The sequence below is a fragment of the Phaseolus vulgaris genome, chromosome 4 (genome assembly GCF_051622355.1).
Source record: "Phaseolus vulgaris cultivar YP4 chromosome 4, ASM5162235v1, whole genome shotgun sequence".
NCBI lineage: Eukaryota > Viridiplantae > Streptophyta > Magnoliopsida > Fabales > Fabaceae > Phaseolus > Phaseolus vulgaris.
Window position 1 is genome coordinate 30805966 of NC_143501.1, and position 19690 is coordinate 30825655.

The following is a 19690-nucleotide window of genomic DNA, read 5'->3' on the forward strand; positions in this document are numbered from 1 at the left end:
AGAGCCAAGAAAGCAAACAAAGTGCAGAAAAGTCAAATCAAGTTCATCAGTTCAGTGGTAGCATGCAGAAAAGTGATTAACATGTGCAAGTGTGCAAGTATGGCAAACAAGCTGGGAGTGAAAACAACAGAGGCAGTTGCAGTTAAGCGCAAGGACACTATCATTCTCAGAGAAATAACAAGTTGAAGGGAAGAAGAGAATGCAAAACCAATGTATTTTTTAAGCGTCTCCGCGTCGAACTCGTGCTTGATGAGGGTGGAGAAGCCGAACTTAGCGCCCAAGCTCGAGAGTAGGCCACACAGCTCACGCTCGTAAGGCGCCATAGCCTCCAAGCCTCGGGGTTTTTTGAACTCTACCTTGGGAACCCAATAGAGTGGGAAGCCCTCAAGTAGAGTCGGGTTGTGCTCGTTGGAGGTGATCATGTAGAACCTACCCTTTCAGTCCTTGATGGATTGCTGGTATAGGCCCAAGATCACTCTCCCTGACACGCCGTTCAGGCTCACCCATGACCTATCGCCTGGGTTCTTGGCCCCGAAGAAGTGGAGGAAGACGTCGGTTGAAGGAGGGTGTCCGAAGTGGTTGCAGAGAATCTCGAACGCTCGGATGAAGGCCCAAGCGTTTGGATGGAGTTGACAGGGAGCCACGTTCAACTCGGTGAGGAGGTCCTTCTCAAAGAATGTGAAAGGGAGTCGGAGGCGCAACCTCTTGAAGATGGCGGAGTAAATGAAGGTGAAGGGCCCTCCGTTGGTGGCCCTATCATCCACGCATATTGGCATGTCTCGGGGGGGGGGGGGATGCACACGTCCAAGTGTGAGTCATCCTCCCTGTTAAGGGCGCACGAGGGTTCGTCTAAGTCGCTGCTCAGAAGGTTGGTGAGATGGTCGTCGAGGAGTTGCGTAGAGGTCTCAGCGAGCAAGTGGAAGGGAGCCCACTTGTACACCCGCGCGTAGCTATGTTGAGGAGGCGCCGCTTGGGGGTGGAGAACAAGAGGAGTGGAGAAGCGAAAACGACGAAGAAGAAGAAGCGAAAACACAGAAAAATGCAGAAGAAACCCTAGTACAGTGCAGGGAAAGGGAAAACAACCCACGACGAATGCACAGTACAGTTATTGGATGATGCAATCGGTAGAAAGCATTCAGTATGCCATAGATGAAGAAAAGGGGTACCTTTTGATGATTGCAAGTGGTTCCTGAAAGCTTGAGATTGAGGAAGATGAATCGCGCAGTGAAAGGCTTCGAAAGTTCAGAGAAGAGTGTTGGAGAAGGTAGGGGAACAGTGGAGGCGCGCAAGTTTTTGAATGTAGGAAGCGCAAATGAAATTTCATGCTAGTCGTTGATGCGTACACGTGTCGCAAGATTAAGGAAGGAATGCGTAACATCACTTAAAACACAACACGTGATGTGGCACGTGACGTGGCATCACTTGCCACGTGGCCGCTGATGACAACCACTTAGTCTCTTCGCTGAAAACAAATTTACAGCTCGAGACTGGGGGGCTTGTGATCCGGTCGGTCATCGATAGTCGGTGACATCAGCAACAGATAGCCACGTGGATCGTTCTTAGTGGAACACGTGGGACAGGGAAGCAGAGGAGTCATTGAGTAAGTCGCCCAGGGTGGTGATCGGTGATCAGGGGGCGGTGGTCAGAGAGGATGCGCGATCAGCGCCTAGATAAGCGCCTGGAAGCAGGAGGCATAGCGATATGGTGCACCGATCGGTTATCTGGTGTGGGCGATGATCATCGGGTTTTCGTGTTGCACGCAGTTAAGCTGGAAACGAAGGGTGATTCCCAGGGAGAGCGTTGCATACGAGCCTGGCGTGGCAGAGTATCAGAGAAAGGAGAAGTTATGTGCTTTGTAGTCTCGTGCACGAGAGTGGCCTAAGAGAGCTAGTAAGTCGATCGGTGATTGGTGTTCTCTTAACCCATAACGTGCATGGTGCAAAGCAGAGGTGATCGTTCACACAGTAGGTGATGCCTAGTGCGTGCGCTCAGCCAAGCCACACTTGGTATTCACACTAAGGTTGCACGAGCCACCTAGGGAAAGGAACGTGTTAAGTTACTCCATGCACGGATAACTTAGGCGTGCAACAAAGTATATAAAGAGCATTCCGCGCTCATGCAAAGGGGGGTAAGATTCATTCTTGCAAGTTACTAGTTTACACACACATAGAGTGCACACGAGTCTCGCAGAGATTCTTAGTTCTTTGGTGGTTTTGTAAGGCTGACTTGAGCGTCGGAGTGCAATCGGCCGCTAGAGGCGCCGTTTGGTGTGTTTCGCAGGTTTGCTTGGAGTTCTTGTGGAGTTCCTGGAGCGTTCTTGCACTTGTCGCGGTTGCGGAGGTGGAAGATAGAGTTTGACGTACCGAATCCTTCGACGTTCGAATCCCCTGCAAGATCAGTCACTATGGTGCATGCTTATTTGGTTGTAGCCGGAGTAGGCGTCCAAAAAACTTAGAACTTTATGACCGGCTGCTCCATCAACCAGCCCGTCGATGTTGGGTAAGGGGTATGAGTCTTTGGGGCACGCCTTGTTAAGGTCTTTGTAATCTACGCACATTCGCCATTTGCCGCTTGCCTTTTTGACCATCACTACATTGGCCAACCAGGTGGAGTATCGTGCTTCGACGATGAAGTTGGCCTTTAGGAGCTTTTCGACCTCAGTTCTAGCTGCCAGTCTCTTGTCCTCCCCATGGTTCCTCTTCTTCTGGGCCACTGGGCATGCTTCTTTGTATACAGAGAGGCGGTGGGTGATGATGTCCGGGTGAACGCCTGGTACATCGGTCGTCGTCCAGGCGAAGAGGTGTGCGTTCTTTTTGAGCGTTTGGTGGATGAACTCTGGGTCGGCGGCGGCCATTGCCGTGCCGATGTTCGTGTATCGCTCCCCCTCGCTAAGTGCTGCTCGACGCAGCTCATCCTTGGCCTCGAGTCTCGACTCGATTTCTCTTGGGTCCAGGTCTGCCATTGCGACGGCATTCCTAGGTTGTGGGGAATGTTTCCGAGGGCTTCTACCTCGGTCGACCATCTTCTGTTTGGGCGAGTGGCTGCGTGTGGGTTTTTGCCGTGTTGGCTCAACTCGCAGGCTTTCTGCATAGCACTCTCTGGCGACCTTTTGGTCTACGTGGATCGTCAAGATGTCGCCTGAGAGGGAGGGGAATTTTATCGACAAGTGAGGTGTTGAGACGATTGCCCCAAGCTTGTTGAGGGACGACCGCCCAAGGAGGATGTTGTAGGAAGTGTTTGCGTCTATGACCAAATACCTGATCCTGAGGGTTTTGCTTGCCCCTTCCAGGCCGAACGTTGTGTATAGTTCTATATAGCCTTTCGTGCCCACACGTTCTCCGGAGAAGCCGACCACGTGGTCGTTGTAGGGCATCATCTCTTCTACCGGAATCCTCATGGCTTTGAAGGTCTTCCAGTATAGGATATCGACCGAGCTTCCCTGGTCTACAAGGGCTTTCTTGATCGTAAAGTTGTCGATATCAACCGATATCACCATGGGGTCGTCCTGGGTAGGGTCTATCCCTTTAAAATCTTTATCCGTGAACGTGATCGGTGGCATCCTCGGTCGGACAGAGACGAGGTTTACCTGGTGGACGGCCCGTAGGTGCTTCTTACGTGCGCTATTGGAGCTGCCTCCCCCAGCGAACCCTCCGACGATGGTGTTGATGACCTCTCGGCCTCTACAGGTGTCGGTCTGTGGGGGGTTGTCTCTCCGTCCCCGTCGGTCTCCACGTCTGTCACCTTCTCGTGGTCCCGGGGGGATTCGGTCTCTCCTCCTGGGAGTTTCCTCTTTGCACGGGGAACGACGTGTTTCCCGGGTACTGCGCACAAAGCGTCTGAGATGTCCGGCTTGAATGAGCTCCTCTATCTTGTCTTTCAGAGCTTGGCATTCCTCGGTGGAGTGGCCGGTGTTCTTATGGTACCGACACCTTTTATTGCGGTCAACATTCTCTGGGCTGAGGGCCCTTCGTGGTGGTGGTATCAGCTCGGCGCTCAGGGCCTCTTGTAGTATTTTGCTCCTTTCGGTGTTCAGAGGTGTGTAGCGGGAAAAACGGGGTCCTCGGTTGTCTCTTCTTTGGTCTCGGCCAGTCCTGGATTTTCCTGGCCGCTCGGCGCCTGAGGTCGTCGAGACTGGTTGCAGGTTGCATACACAAGCTATCCGCGAACGGACCGGGGTGCAGGGCGGTCAACATGTGATGCATCACCACTTCAGAGCTGAGGTTACGAATGCTTATGACGGTTTTGCTGAATCGATCGATGAACGTTCTCAAGGATTCACCTTTCTCTTGACGAATGCCGACCAATGCTATAGATGTTAGGTGGTGGGGGCGGCTTGTTGCGAACTGGACGTCAAACTTCGCCATCAGGGTCTTGAAACAATCTATTGAGTTTGGGGGGAGCTTGGTGAACCAACTCAGAGCTCCTCCCTTTAGGGAAGTGGGGAAGACTCGGCACAAAACCGCATCGTCCATCGTGTACAAGCTCATATGAGTCGTATATGCATCTACATGTTCATCAGGGTCGGTCGTCCCATCATACCGATCCCTGTTGAAACCCTTCCACTTATCCGGCAAGGGAGTATCCACAACGTGGTCGGTGAAAGGATGGCGCCGCTCGGGGCCCATCATGCCGGTAGTGTTAGTCGTTTTGTTGGGGTGAGATTCCCCTTCCATCTCTAGAGTGAAGTCATTTTTCATTTCTTTCTCGGCCTGGAGGCCGACACCCGTGGCATAAGACTTGCCGGCCTAGTTGGTCACGGCGAGGGACGACACTCCTTCGACCAACTTCTTCATCCGTCTATTCTCTTCTTGGAGGTTTTTGATTTCCTCCTCGTTCCTCTTAGCGGCCTCTTCATGGGCCCTTTTCATCTTTGCCAACTCCTTCTGAAGGGCAATTATCATTGCCGTCTGATCTGCCTCGGACGTGCTTGCCATGCTACGGGTCGATACCATCTACTGTTGTGGTTTCTTCTGGCTCTCCTCGGTCCCACGGTGGGCGCCAATTGTTCTCGAACTGGTTTGGGGACTGGGAGAACTATTGACTTCGGGTGCTACTCAATCGGTCTTCATGTATCCAACGCTGCTTCTTCTAGCTCTCTCGCCGAATGGCTCCTCAGACAGGTGGGGTACCTGCAAATGGCACTCCAGCGCTCAAGTCAGTGGGGTATCGTATTCGGCTATCAGAATACTGTAGATAATGACGTACCTTTTTCCTTGGAATACGTGATATTTATATTACTTTGATGGATCCTTGTTGTTGGGCCGGATTAGGGAGTTTTTTAGTGATTAAGATTGGATTAGGTCATTCCTTAACCATGGGTTAGCCTTTGCTAATCGAGTCAACCTTTGACTTGAGCATCTTATGTCGGTTGGCCACATATGCCACGTGGTCGACCTCGTAGTTTAAGGTGGGGTCTGGTCGTGTGGGTTGACCGGGTCAATGGGACCGGTCGGTCATCCCAGTACAAAAACGTAAAATATTTTTTTTATTAACAAATATTGTTATGTTATTGAAATTCCAATATAATACTATAATTTAACTTTAATTTTTATAGGTTTTTTATAGTTTAAAAGCTTAAAAATTGATGTTTTAATTTAGTTTTTAATATCATAAAATTATGATAATAATTTTATATATTATAAGAATTTTATTAATATGAGTTGGAGATTTTAATTTTAAAATTAGTGGTCAGATTTAAAAAGCATAGCTCACTGCTATCACAGAGTTTCTTGTTCCACCTTCCATTTCTCTGAATTACAGAATCAGTTTAAGTACAAGACCAGAGAGAAAACAAAACCCTAAAACCTTCTTCTTTTTCATCTTCTTCATGTCCAATCCTTAGAAAACCCTAATCACCCTCTCTCTCCCTCCCACAAACACTCATTCCCTAAACGCACACGAATCGCCACAATTCAGAATCGATCATGAAGTTCGAGATAGATGACGTGACCGTGTACTTCCCCTATGACAACATCTACCCAGAGCAGTACTCCTACATGGTGGAGCTCAAGCGCGCCCTCGACGCCAAGGGTCACTGCCTCCTGGAAATGCCCACCGGCACCGGCAAAACCATCGCGCTTCTGTCACTCATCACAAGCTACGTCCTCTCCAAGCCCAATTCCCCGCTCAAGCTCCTATACTGCACGCGCACCGTCCACGAGATGGAGAAGACGCTTGCCGAGCTCCGCCTCCTCCACGAGTACCAGCTCCGCCACCTAGGTCCTGCCGCACGGATCCTCGCTCTCGGTTTGTCCTCCCGGAAGAATCTCTGCATCAATTCAAGAGTTCTCACGGCGGAGAATCGCGACTCCGTGGATGCTGGCTGCCGGAAGCTGACCGCCTCTTGGGTCCGGGCGCTTGCCGCCGAGAACCCCTCTGTGCCGTCGTGTGAGTTCTTCGAGCAGTATGAGAGAGCGGGGTCGTCTGCAGTTCTGCCTCCCGGGGTTTACACTCTGCAGGTTCGGGTTTTGGTTTGGGTGTTAGTTGCCTAATTGGGAAATGTTTTAAATTTATAGTGGTTTGGGTGGGGGAAAAGGGATTTGGGTCAAGGTTTTGAATTGTGACTACGGTTGTGATTTCACTGTGATACTTGGTATTGTGGAGAAATGTCGTCAATGCAGCTGCAATTGCTGTTGTGATGCGGTTGGGTGAGCCAAAAATCTTGATGTTATGGTAAAAATCGCTGTTGTGGACAGGATTATTGTTTTGAATTTTTCTTAAAAGGTTTGAGTTGATTAAAAATAATTTGGTTTTGGTTAGTTTTTGGTGTACGCTGGTTTGAAATGTTTGTTGTTTAAGTGTGTTTAACTGGAGAATTTCGATTTTGATTGGTTTTGGATGCTCTTTGATTTCGGATTGTTTGGATTTTTACTGTGATTGATTGCGAAGTTCGATTTTAATCAGTTTTAGATGATTCCTATTTTTGAAATATTTGATTTTCTTATTTTTAACTGGTTGATTATAAGAAATAAGTCAAATTTGGGAACTTTCTGATGTTCTTTTATTGATTTTGTGGTTGACTATAAATTTAATTCTATAGTTTTGAATGTTCAAATTCTTAGTGTCTGAATGGATAATATTTGATTTTGATCAATTTTGGGTATTTACTGATTTTGAAATGTTTCAATTTTACTGGGGATTGACTGGAAATTTTCCATTTTGATTGATTATGCTCTAGGAGTTTTACTAGAATTTCTGAAATGTTCAAAACTAAATATGTCTATTGATTGTAGGATCTGAGAGTGTTTGGGAAGGAGAAGGGGTGGTGTCCATACTATTTGGCACGCCATATGGTGCAGTTTGCTAATGTGGTGGTGTATAGCTATCAGTATTTGCTTGATCCGAAGGTGGCTGGCATAATATCTAAGGAAATGCAGAAAGAGTCTGTTGTTGTGTTTGATGAAGCTCATAATATCGATAATGTCTGTATTGAAGCACTTAGTGTGAGTGTGAGGAGGCAAACTATTGAAGGTGCCAGAAGAAACCTTACTAGGATGCGTCAGGAAATTGACAAGTATGTGCTGTTTCTAGCTTTCTCCTTCTGTGCCAAATTTTCACTATGACAACTTAAGTAGGGAAGAACAGGAGAAAGAATTAAAAGAACTTAAGGACTCTGGTGAATTTGGCAACTTGTATGCAATGCAAATTATTTTTCTACTCCTACACTGGGTATTCATAAAGGAAGGATTTTGAAGGGTCAAACTTTACCTCTTAGCACTGGAATTCCTGCCATTTTCTCTTTGCAACAGTGTCATTGCTTTATTTTCCATTTGTTCCCATTGCTGAAATTTGATTCAGATTCTCTTAACTATTGGAATTTGAACTGGTAGGAAGGTTCAAGGCCACTGATGCAGGTAGACTCCGTGCTGAGTACAACAGGCTTGTTGAAGGTTTGGCACTAAGAGGAGACTTGCCTGGTATGTAGGATGTCAGTTTTGTTGTTAATGTCTTAAATGTTACCTCTTGGCTGTGGTCACAACTAACTAAAATTTCTTTTCTTTGCATAGCTACTGATGCCTGGCTTGCAAATCCAGCCTTGCCTGACGATATATTAAAAGAGGCTGTTCCTGGAAATATTCGCCGGGCTGAGCATTTTATTCATGTTTTACGTAGATTAGTTCAATATCTTGAAGGACGCCTAGACACTGAGAATGTGGAGAAGGAGAGCCCTGTCAGTTTTGTTGTCTCTGTCCTTAACCATGCTGGAATTGACCAAAAATCACTAAAGTTCTGTTATGACCGTCTTCATTCATTGATGATGACATTGGAAATTACAGACACGGATGAGTTCCTTCATATCCAAACCATATGTGATTTTGCCACCCTTATTGGAACGTATGCTCGTGGTTTTTCTGTTATAATTGAACCTTTCGATGAGCGAATGCCACACATTCCTGATCCTGTATTACAGGTTAGCAACGTTATGATTTTTATTTACTCTATTGCTGTTGTAATCAATAATTAATTCTGTTATGCAACCTTTATTTATTTCCTGTGTGTATGTTGTACACATTTTCTTATTCTTTTTTATCAATAACATTTCAGCTTTGTTGCCATGATGCTTCTCTTGCCATCAAACCAGTTTTCGAGCGATTTCAGTCTGTTGTGATTACATCTGGCACACTAAGCCCAATAGATCTGTACCCTCGTCTTCTGAATTTCAATCCTGTTGTCAGTCGAAGTTTTACCATGTCCTTAACAAGAGATTGCATATGTCCTATGGTGCTTACCCGGGGCAGGTATTCCCATTATTTGCCTCTGCGTTTCAAAACAGGCCTTGTTAATACTCTATATTTTAAATCTGTGATTTGCTTGAAAGAGAACTTCTTTTTCTTCTCTCTTTGTTTTCTTCTTAACAATTAATAGGTTTCTTGTTTCAGTGATCAGCTCCCAGTCAGTACAAAATTTGATATGAGAAGTGATCTGGGTGTAGTAAGGAATTATGGAAGGCTCTTATTGGAAATGTCTTCGGTGGTTCCTGATGGGATTGTATGCTTTTTTGTTAGTTACTCATATATGGACGGAATAGTGAATACCTGGAATGAAAATGGAATTTTAAAGGTGAGGAGTCTAGTTAAATTCTTTGATATCCAGCCCATTTACTTGTAGAGCAGTAATGTCTGTTATGTAGTTTGGTGGTATGCTAAAAACATCATTTTTGCAGGAAATAATGCAACATAAACTTGTCTTTATTGAGACTCAGGATGTGGTAGAGACTACATTAGCTCTTGATAACTACCGAAAGGCTTGTGATTGTGGAAGAGGTGCTATCTTTTTTTCTGTTGCCAGGTGAGATAACAGAACCATATCCTCCTGGGTTTTTACATGATAAGATATTAAGCTCAATGCACTTATTTAACCAGAAGGGATATCTGTACTGCTTTTGGTAACATATTAAATACCTCTATGTTGCAGTATATTAAATACGCTCTGGTAATATATATACATACCTTTATGTAGCAAAATAGCACAAAGCAGTGTTGTCAAAATCGTGCCCAAAAGCGTTGGATCATATGATCCAATGCTGTTTTGCCTACCCTGTAAATCCACACCAATCAGAAAGTGCTCCGTGATTGAATACCGGATTGTTTCTCTGAAGTGTTGAATCATGGGATTTTCGCTCCATAAACACATTAACAGGTGCAAATTAATAAACTGGGTTGGGTTGCACTACTTCTTTTGAAAAAGGAAATCTGCCTTTTTATGCTGGATGTCCTAACTGCTGTTGCGTGACACTAAATCTAATTCTCCCCAACCTTTCTGCCTTAACATCCAGCCCTCTCTTTAGGTGGTCTCCATTTCTCTTCATTTGATCTTTGACCCTCTCTGGTTCTCTTCTCTGTTTGTGGTTGAGGGTTGAAGCTAAGTTTTACTCTTTCATTCATTGCTGAATTTTTTAAGTCTGCTGCAAGCTCTGTTGTTGGACTGCTGTGTGCTATATTTTCTTTCATGCTTTAGTTATGAGTTGTATAATACCTTATGAGTTTTCAATTTAAGTTTGCTTAAATAATTTGTGATTTAGTAGTTACTTTTCTTATTTAAATAATTTTCTCTCTCAGTATATAGTGTTGTATTTTAGTTGAAACATACAAGTTGTTTTATAATGTTCCATGACAAATATTTGGAAAATATTTCTAACACAATTTCTATTTCCTACTGGGCTACTTTATTGTCTGACAAGAGGGAAGAGGATATTTACCTTTGTGCTGAAACAATATTTATGCTCTAGTTGTCAAACTCAAGAGTGTACATAACCTTGTGGGAGCTTCATAAACTCCCAAGAGTTTACCTCAAATAAAAAATATATTTAAATACCTACAAATAAGAAAAAATTCAATATTATATGATGTTATAAATAAGATTTTATTTTTTTTACTATAATAATATTATTATTATTAGTTGTTCATATTATATATATTTTTTATATTTTTCTAATATTATTGTCCTTTTATCATTACTGTACTTGATTATATTATGTATTATGCTTTATATAAAAAATAAGTTGTTGGACTTAATTTGAGGCCCAACAGTCCAAAAATAGCAGGAGAGGAGTAAATAACTAAAACCTTGATATGAATCAATGCCCTATCTATGAAACTAACAAGAGAAAAGTTGGGAGAGTGGAGTGGAGCAGAGCTGAGAAAGACATATCTGTTTGTGATAGGAGAACTCAACATCAACACCCAAAACAAGCATAAACTTGCAAGAGAGAACTGGTGAACCATGAAATTGTTATGTAGGTATGTGCTTTGCATAAATCGTGACCTAGAGACAACTAATCAAGTGTCATTTCATTTTTGGCTTTTTTTGAATGTCCAACTAATGGAATCCACTCTAAACTTGTGATTTTACACGAGCCTACTCAAAAACAATTCTACATGCGAATTAACTAGGTTGGAGGGTGTGGAATTTACTCGTGATTTTGATAACCATGTTTATGCTGCTGCAACAAGGTCTTGTATATTGAAATCTGACATTCACAGAATTTCCTACAGAAGTTTTAGTTCTGAACCTCTTACATCTATTCCTGTGATTTTTTGATTAATTCCTCATGTCTCTTTGGTGCTTCATTTTGTTGAATTGTACTCTAAAATAAGATCTCGAGATTTGAATTCTCCATTGTCAGTAGTATTTTGTCTGTGTCTTAATGCTTGTGTACCTACCTGTTCCCTTGCTTGAACCTTAACAAACTAGATTGTTAGATTTATAGATTAAAATAGCATGTGCAATTCCTTGGTGAAGGCAATTTAGAAGTTGATTGTTTATACAACAGAATCATTAGGTGGGATTAGCTACATGGATCATATGCTGCCATTCCGTTTTGCTAAAACCAATTTGTGAAAGAGGCCATTTAGATCGAAGTCCTCTCTAGTGGTAGTTTTTCTGAATTTCCTGCCACTAACTGTTGGCTTATCCCTCATTTCATATCATAGGCATGATTGGCTCTACTTTTATTTTTTTTAAATTTCTTAATACATTCGTTAATGATCTTATCTCTCTAATATGTTGTTGTATGATCTGATCCATTACTTTCCTTGTTTATATAAGGAAAATTCTTTCTCGTTTTCTAATTAAGCTACTAATTACTATAATTGTGTGTTGCTTTACCTATTTATTAAGTTAATCTGAGGACTAAGAAAGTGTCTACTTGTTTGTAGGGGAAAGGTTGCTGAAGGTATCGATTTTGATCGACACTATGGTCGACTAGTAATCATGTTTGGTGTTCCTTTTCAATACACATTAAGCAAGTGAGTTTCATTTGACTAAATTTCTAAATAAGTTTAATTTGAAACTATTATATTTCTTTATCTTTTTCTCGTAAAAATTATGGAGGTTAATTGTAAGTTGCAGAACTCACTAGAGTTATAAATTTTCAGGATTTTGCTTGCACGCCTGGAATATCTACGAGATACTTTTCAAATTAAGGAAGGAGATTTTCTGACTTTTGATGCACTGGTTTGACTCTCTCCCTCTCTCTCCCCCACACACATGCATGCACACAATTAGTGCTGAAAATTTGATCGTTAGATTACTATACTCAATGAAAAGTTTTTCTGCTTAAGCAGAGACAAGCTGCTCAGTGTGTGGGTCGTGTAATCCGTTCAAAGGCTGATTATGGAATGATGATTTTTGCAGATAAAAGGTTAGTACCTTGCATCCTTTTGCTTTCCAGAACACAGTAGCACATTTTTGATAAATGTGAGGGTTGCATCTGTTATTCTTTGCTGAAGTTAAGTTTCTTTAATTTGTTTCGAGTCTTTGAAACTTTTCTAGTTTCAAATTTTGATTCCAAAAGCACAATGCACTCTCTTAGTAACTTAGTTGAATTTCTCCTGAAATGGATTATAAGTTATTGCCTGTCTCCAATAATGTTATGACTTCTACACTCTGCAGGTATAGCCGACATGACAAGCGATCTAAATTGCCTAGTTGGATTCTCTCTCATTTACATGATGCCCACCTGAACTTGAGCACAGACATGGCTTTGCATATAGCACGTGAGGTATGTCCTTGTATCTCAGGGCTGAAGCTTGTGTAATCACTTGCACATACATTACATTGTCCAGATTCCAGAAATCTCATGGAGGCTTGGGCATCTTGTTTTTCCTTTATGTTCATTCTTTTCTTTTTGTCCTCTTTTTCTGTTGGTTATTTCCCTTCAGATAAATTATTGTGCTGCTATTTTATCTGAAGGAGTATGATTGTGCCAAATTGCCTAGAGTTGGAGTTTGGGAGTAGTAATTAAGACCTTAGGCCTTCTCGTGCACTAGATTTAATGATCTTATATAAACTTTTACTTCACATATGCATGCTTGCATATGTTGGAACAAGGTTACGCAAATTATTGTGACCTTGTCGGAGTTGTTGCATTTTAGTAATACAATATCTGATAGTATGGTTGTATAATCTGATAGTATGGTTGTATAATGACATTTTTCTCACCTGTTGAATGCAGTTCCTCAGGAAAATGGCTCAGCCATATGATAAAACTGGTGGCACCGGCAAGAAAACCTTGTTGTCCCAGGAAGACTTGCAGAAGATGGTTATCAGTGGCATGGATGATATGATGTTTTGAGGCATCCCTCTGCATTTCTACCAATTTTTGGAACTGGGGTGGCTTTCACGTGGTTATTAATTCCACACGTAGTTCTCATGTTCACAGATATAAAAGAAGTGCAATTTTGATGTGAATGGTTTCATGGAGCAATCCATAATGGTGTTTTTTGTAGTACTTAATCATGTTTAGGCTTGCAGTGGAGTTTACGGAGTTTTGCTGGGGACTTTTGCATACTTATCCTGGGTTTCATTATTTAACTTATTTATATTCTAGTTTGTTTATACTTTTGATAATGATTCTTGATCGTCATCTTGTATTACGGGAGTGTTCAGACGCCAGACGCCCCTCATTTGAGGCTTCATGAACTAGCTTTTGTATCCTTTTTGGACAATTGTCAGAAAGTACAGATAAACTTGCGACAAAAGTGAACAAAACAGAATTTATGAACAAACTTAAAATCATTATATATTTTTGGTAAGTGAAAGTCATTATTATATCTGTTAGAATTAAATCTAAAGATTGTTGTATCATACAGGAATTAAAAGTATGAATGCTGATATTTGTTAGGGCGTAAAATGGTAGTTTTAATAATAAACATGTAATGAGCTATTGTAAGAATTAAAAATTTGTTTTAAAATCAATCACGATTGAATAAATAAATAAATAAAAAGTAAATAGTATAAATCATTATTAAATAAATATAATATTATAAATTTATATTCTAAAAGTGAAAGTATTATTATTATATTTGATTCTTAGTATTCAAAGTAAATATAAACTTTAAATAAAATCTATAGTAGTAGTTATTTAAAATTAATAAATTAAAAATGTCCAATCACAAATAAATAAAATACAAAATTACAAATTAATATAATATAAAATTATAAGAGATACAAATATGATTGATATAAACTTTTAAATTGTATATTTTATGACAGAAATGATAATAGTTTGATAGGAAGGTGACGACTCGGTGGTTTGCAATCTACAGTGATATTAACTGGATCTTAATAATTTCATGTTTTTGAACAAGTTATTGATATTAAAATACTGTATTTTATTATTCAAACTCATTAATTTTATATATGATTCATTTTAAGAATTTCATTATATCACATAAATTTGCTTCAATAATCTTTTTATAAAATTATATTCTTAAATTTAAGAATTTTCTCAAGACTTTTGTACTAGAGATTAGAAGTCGTTTTCATGTTAAGTAAAATTGCCACAGTGACAATATTCTCTGTGTAAGTATAATATTACTCTCATTAACTATTTAAAGTAATGTAAAGATTAAATTCTCGATAGTACTTTAATGAAATGATGCAAGCTTACATTCTAGAAAATACTTTATGAAATATTTAAAAAATTAAGAAAGTAGAATTTGAAAGTTTTTAAAAGAAAATTATCTTTAGGAAAATACTTTGAAATGTTTTAAGTTGGAAGATCTCAAAAAATACTTTTACTTCATGACTATCAAGTTTTTCCTTCACAATTCATGCACGAAAAACACTATTGTAAATTAAAACTAAACATGTTCTGAAAATTTTAAAATTTTGAAAAGGAATGTTTTTGAAAAAAATATAAAAATGGAAGGTATAAATTTATGGGCAAATTCTTCCTACACCTTATAAATTCTAGTATGCACCTGATGCTCTTTAAAATTTTAAAATTTTTCCTCCATTCTATAATTGAAAATCAAAATTAAAAAATATATTTCAGAAAAGTAAATTTGGAATAAATTGTTGTGTTCTGGTAATAAAAGTTTAGAATTGAATGGAAAATTAAAATTTCATTTTATAAAAAGGCTATTCTGAGATGAAAAATACGTTTCAATATTTTTTAAAAAATAAATCTAAAATTGTATTATAAAAAAGTATTTTGGAAAAAATATTTCAAAATTAAAAAAAAATCTGAAAATTTAAATCAAAAACGTATTCCAGTGCATATTCAAATTTCATCGTACAGGTAGTAATTGCCAAATTTATGACATGGGCCCTAAAGATTAGGCCTACGAAAAGCCCAAGCAAGATCCATAAAAATACAAATACTTTGAGACTAAAGTAAAGAGAAAGAAGAATAAGAAAAAATTGACTTAAAAGGGTTACAAATAAAAAACTTACCTCCAAAACCGAACCACTGAAACTAGTGAAGTGATTGATGGCTACAGAGGAAGAGAGTGCGGTGAAGGAGCCTTTGGATCTCATTAGGCTCAGCCTTGATGAACGTATCTACGTCAAGCTCCGTTCTGACAGAGAGCTTCGTGGCAAACTTCACGTAATTTTCAGTCTTTTTTCTCCCTTTCATGATTTTTGTTTGCTTTCAACTTTTACACCGTTTTGTGATTACCCATTAATGTACAGGGTGTATTAGGTTTTCTGAGGTGAGAAATTTATGATTTTTAAGTTGTTTTCAAGGTAATAGAAATCTGGGTTGCTCGCAATTAATGGCAAGTTTTTGCCTTTCTGACTGCCCTAACGTTTGTAAGAGTAATGGGTGTTTAGTACTTTCCTGTGGGGATTGAGTTGAATCTTTGATGTCCAAATTTGGGTTTTGGAAGGAATTTTTGTTTATTGCTGAATGGAAATTTTAGTGTTTTGAACTAGAATTTAAAATAAACTGGTTTGGGATGAGGGATGATAAGTGTGGTGGATTGTTAGTTTTTAATATTTGTTTACTTCTTTGTTAGCTAGGGACTTTATGCAACCGGTTGAAGATTAGGTTAGAATAATATGAACACTTTGGGATTTCTAAGCCCTTTATGCGGAAAGGATTTAAATGGTTGGATGAGAGTAACATATTGAAATGATTGTGTTTCTTAAGGTTCTTTTACAGCTATAACTAAGGTCTTTTTTTTGGAGGAGGGGGGGTCTGGTGTTCTTTGAATTCCTATAAGATTACAATGAGTTTGTTAATTGATTTATCGAATGGTTCCTATTTGTAAGTTGAAACCAACCGGAGTTTACAATGAATTTATGAATTACCCGTGGTTGTAGTTGGTCTTTCTTGTTCATTTGGTAGAAGTATAAATATGAGAAATATCTTAACTACATAGGTTTCAGATTTCAGTTTGTTATGAAATGGGTGATGACTGGTGAAGTAAACTTTCAGCATGAAACCTCAAAATCAGCTATCCATAAACTTATGACGTGCTTAATTGTTTGAGTCAAATTATACGATACTACTTGTCAAATTGCTGAATTGGAACTCTGGAAGCAACCTCCTGTATCTCCCCAATGGCAGTCACTTGTCTGACTTGTAAATGGATTCAACTACTATGTCTAATCTAATTAATGTTACTTTACAACTATTGAACTTTCAGATCCGATCTCTAATAGGTTTTTTGCTTCTCCTCTGTGCAAAGTCACTCTTTGATGGAAGTAGTGAGTTACCTGATAGATAAAGTATGTTTAAATGACAAACAGAAGTTCAAATGAGACATTATGAGTTTGGAGTCTCTATGTTGTTTTTTTAAAGGGTCTTAAAATGGATTAAATTTGGGTCTGATTAGTGCTTAAGATACGCTTCCCTTAAATTTGTGTAAGGATGCATATTTAGTACACAGCAAAGACTTGTCTTTTTTCTCCTTATTTATTTATTTATCTGCCACGCAGTCAAATAATCTGTTCTCATGACATAACTGGGGGTAATGCCATCTATTTGATATATATATCTAGTTTAAAATTTATTTTCAATTAAAAAAGGTAATATACAGAAAATGTGAATTGCTTTATATTTAGGTTGCCTAAGCAAAATTTTGTGACGGGAGAATCGTTTTAGATCTATTGTATGTGCCTCCTTCCATTTCTCAATTTGTACTGGGTTTTCAATTTGAAATTGCAGGCTTATGATCAGCATCTTAATATGATTCTTGGTGATGTTGAAGAGGTTGTTACTACTGTGGAAATTGATGATGAGACATATGAAGAAATTGTGAGGGTAAGTTATAATCAGCAAAAAAAAGAAAAATACATACATTATACATATACACACAACACACAAACACACACACACACACACATATATATATATATATATATTACTTTTTGGCAAAGCTAAGTGGTAGAAGTATGATTAATTGATGGAAAATTTGAGTACTTGTTGATTATTGATGTGTCATTACTCGGTGTTTAGGGGTAACATTCGGCATCAGTGAATACCTGCCTGTTTAGTTAGAGATGATGTAGTTTATAAGTAAGGGGTTAACAAGAAACATTGTTTGAATGGACTAAGATATGGCCAAAGAAAGTGCTGATCAGTCAGTAATGTATAGTAAAGCTAGACACTTCTGGTTCTGGTTGTTCTTCAAATGAGACTATAGGCATTATGCTTTCCCATTATTGGCCTTATTATTTCACAAGTTGAATGCTAACAAATGTGTAGAGCTCTTTACCTGACGGACTTTGTGCTGAGAAAAGAAAGAAAAATGTCTTTTATAAACAGTAATGCACTATGGACAACCAAAGAGGGAACACCTTTGAGATTTTGCCAAATGCATATATTAACAAACTTCAATCTGCATCAACCTTCAAATTGCTTCTATCTAACTAAAGGCAAATGCATGCTATATTATATCTAAGATAAATTTTCTTTGATGATCTTTTGTTTTCTTTCTGATTGCAGACTACTAAGCGGACGGTTCCTTTCTTGTTTGTTAGGGGAGATGGGGTGATATTGGTTTCCCCGCCCTTGAGGACCGCATAACATGGATCGATGAACTATGTGATCATTTGCATAACAAGTGTCACTGTTTATGAAATTGTACAACTTAAGTAGTGATCTCATTTCTCATGATTAGATTAGCTACTTAATTGGCTTGTGTGCTAGAGATTTATGTTAGACAGTCAATTTTCAATCATCTTTATAGCTTAAAAGAATCATGGCATGCACATAAACGAGGATTTTTGCTGTTGTTTGGAGCTTCCATTATATCAGTGATTCCATAAAAAGGGTAGGCCATGATTCATGATTTGATATTACTTCTTCATGTCCTTGTTTACTTTTAGTTACAATGCAAGATATGAGAAGTGGGATGATATTCCAGTTTGGTGCATCTAATTATAAAGTTTTCTAGACTTTTTTTAATAAAAAAGAAACTGTTTTCCGAAGAAAAAATTGAGATAATTTGCCTTTCACGATTTGAACGATACTAGTAGCTTATTATAGTACAAAGTACGGTGAAATCATTAATGATTTGTTTGATAGAGGTAAGAATCGGTTGGCTGGAAAAGAGTTGGTATAGAGAAAATAGATGAGTTAAAATAGATATTAACCTTGTGTTGTTGATAAAAATAAAGATGAAAATGAGTAGAGAGATAGGTAAATAAGTACAAATAAATGATAAATAGTAACAGTGTGTTCTATTATTAGTTTTTTCTCTTTTTCACCAAAATCACCGTATTAGTTCTAAGTTCTATCCCTCTCTATCTTCGACCATTCCCTTTACCAACAAAATGTAAGTTCATGTTTGTATGAAAGTTTACAACCCAGTATGCAAAAATAACTTAGTCTTCTATAAAATTGAGTTTTTGGACAATTTAAATACTGTAAATATATTTTCAGGAGTGATCAAATGTGTCACAACTGAATTTTAGTGAGCTTAGAACAGTAAAAAAGAAATCCAGGCAGAGTTTTAGATGTCTAGAAATAGTGAGAAATTAGGGAATCTATGTTGTTGAGGATTATTTGGCAAGACAAGGAAGGTAGTTGAAGCCTTTATGACAACTAGGTTCAGAAGCTTGAGCATTTTTAGTTGGCAAGTTCTCCTCTAAATTCATATAATTTTAAAATGTATTATATACACTGGTTTATACAATCTCATAGTGAAAACCAAATTCAGAGTTATATACCGGATTGTACAAATCGATTTGTTTTTATCATTTACAAACCGTAACCAGTATATAAGTTCAGATCTAGTTAAGACTATCGGATTGTACAAACCGATATTCAAATAAAAAAATTGAAATCCGGGATGGCCTATACAACTTTTGTTCTGTGACTGTTGTTTCCTAGGCCCAACAACAACTGATAGTTTAATGCTTTTCTTCTCTTGGAACCAAGGTATACTTATGTTGTTGCATCTGCTCTGCATGGTGTGAGACACATTCTGCAGTTCATGCTACAGGTTTGGAATAACACCATGTTTTGGATGTGGTGTTTAATCTGTGTTATCAGGTCAACTGGGTATCAAATATGACAAGCATGCCCAACTTTAATTTTACTTTTCCTGTCATTAACTTCTCATCCTCCAATCTTGAAACTAACAAGAAATACATACTTCATTATACTCATGAGTGTTACTACTATGAAGGTAAATCATTTTTTCCCTAATTGCATAGTTGTGATCTTCAAACATTTATCATAAATTTGTATTCGGTGAACTAATATTTAAACTTGTCAAATCTGCTTTATTTCTTGCTATGCTGTGGAACTTTGGTTTTGTAGATATTCTTTTATTTGAACTTGACTTTTATATTGGACTAACAATTCTAGAATTATTATTTTTTAGTTGAATACCAACTTGTGCAATTTGGTAGTTGAAACTGAACCGAAACTTATATATCGGATTGTACAATACGGTATACAATTTTGGATCTGATTTCAACTACTAGATTATACAAGCCGATACTAAAA

The 19690-nt window shown here is 38.8% G+C and overlaps 2 protein-coding genes across 2 annotated transcripts; both read left to right on the top strand.

Moving 5' to 3' along the window:
* Positions 1 to 5683: 5683 nt before the first annotated feature.
* On the top strand, positions 5684 to 13350 carry UVH6 (RAD3-like DNA-binding helicase protein). Its single transcript, XM_068646334.2, has 12 exons — positions 5684 to 6458; positions 7233 to 7513; positions 7834 to 7916; positions 8007 to 8410; positions 8545 to 8738; positions 8880 to 9060; positions 9164 to 9288; positions 11658 to 11747; positions 11877 to 11955; positions 12066 to 12142; positions 12394 to 12502; positions 12956 to 13350. Exons 1-12 carry the CDS (start codon positions 5925 to 5927, stop codon positions 13073 to 13075), a joined length of 2277 nt encoding a protein of 758 aa, XP_068502435.2. The 5' UTR covers positions 5684 to 5924; the 3' UTR covers positions 13076 to 13350.
* A 1777-nt stretch (positions 13351 to 15127) lies between these two features.
* Positions 15128 to 18034, top strand: LOC137837354 (sm-like protein LSM3A). The gene is made up of 3 exons (XM_068646335.2): positions 15128 to 15334; positions 16901 to 16996; positions 17681 to 18034. Exons 1-3 carry the CDS (start codon positions 15218 to 15220, stop codon positions 17759 to 17761), a joined length of 294 nt encoding a protein of 97 aa, XP_068502436.1. The 5' UTR covers positions 15128 to 15217; the 3' UTR covers positions 17762 to 18034.
* Positions 18035 to 19690: the final 1656 nt, after the last annotated feature.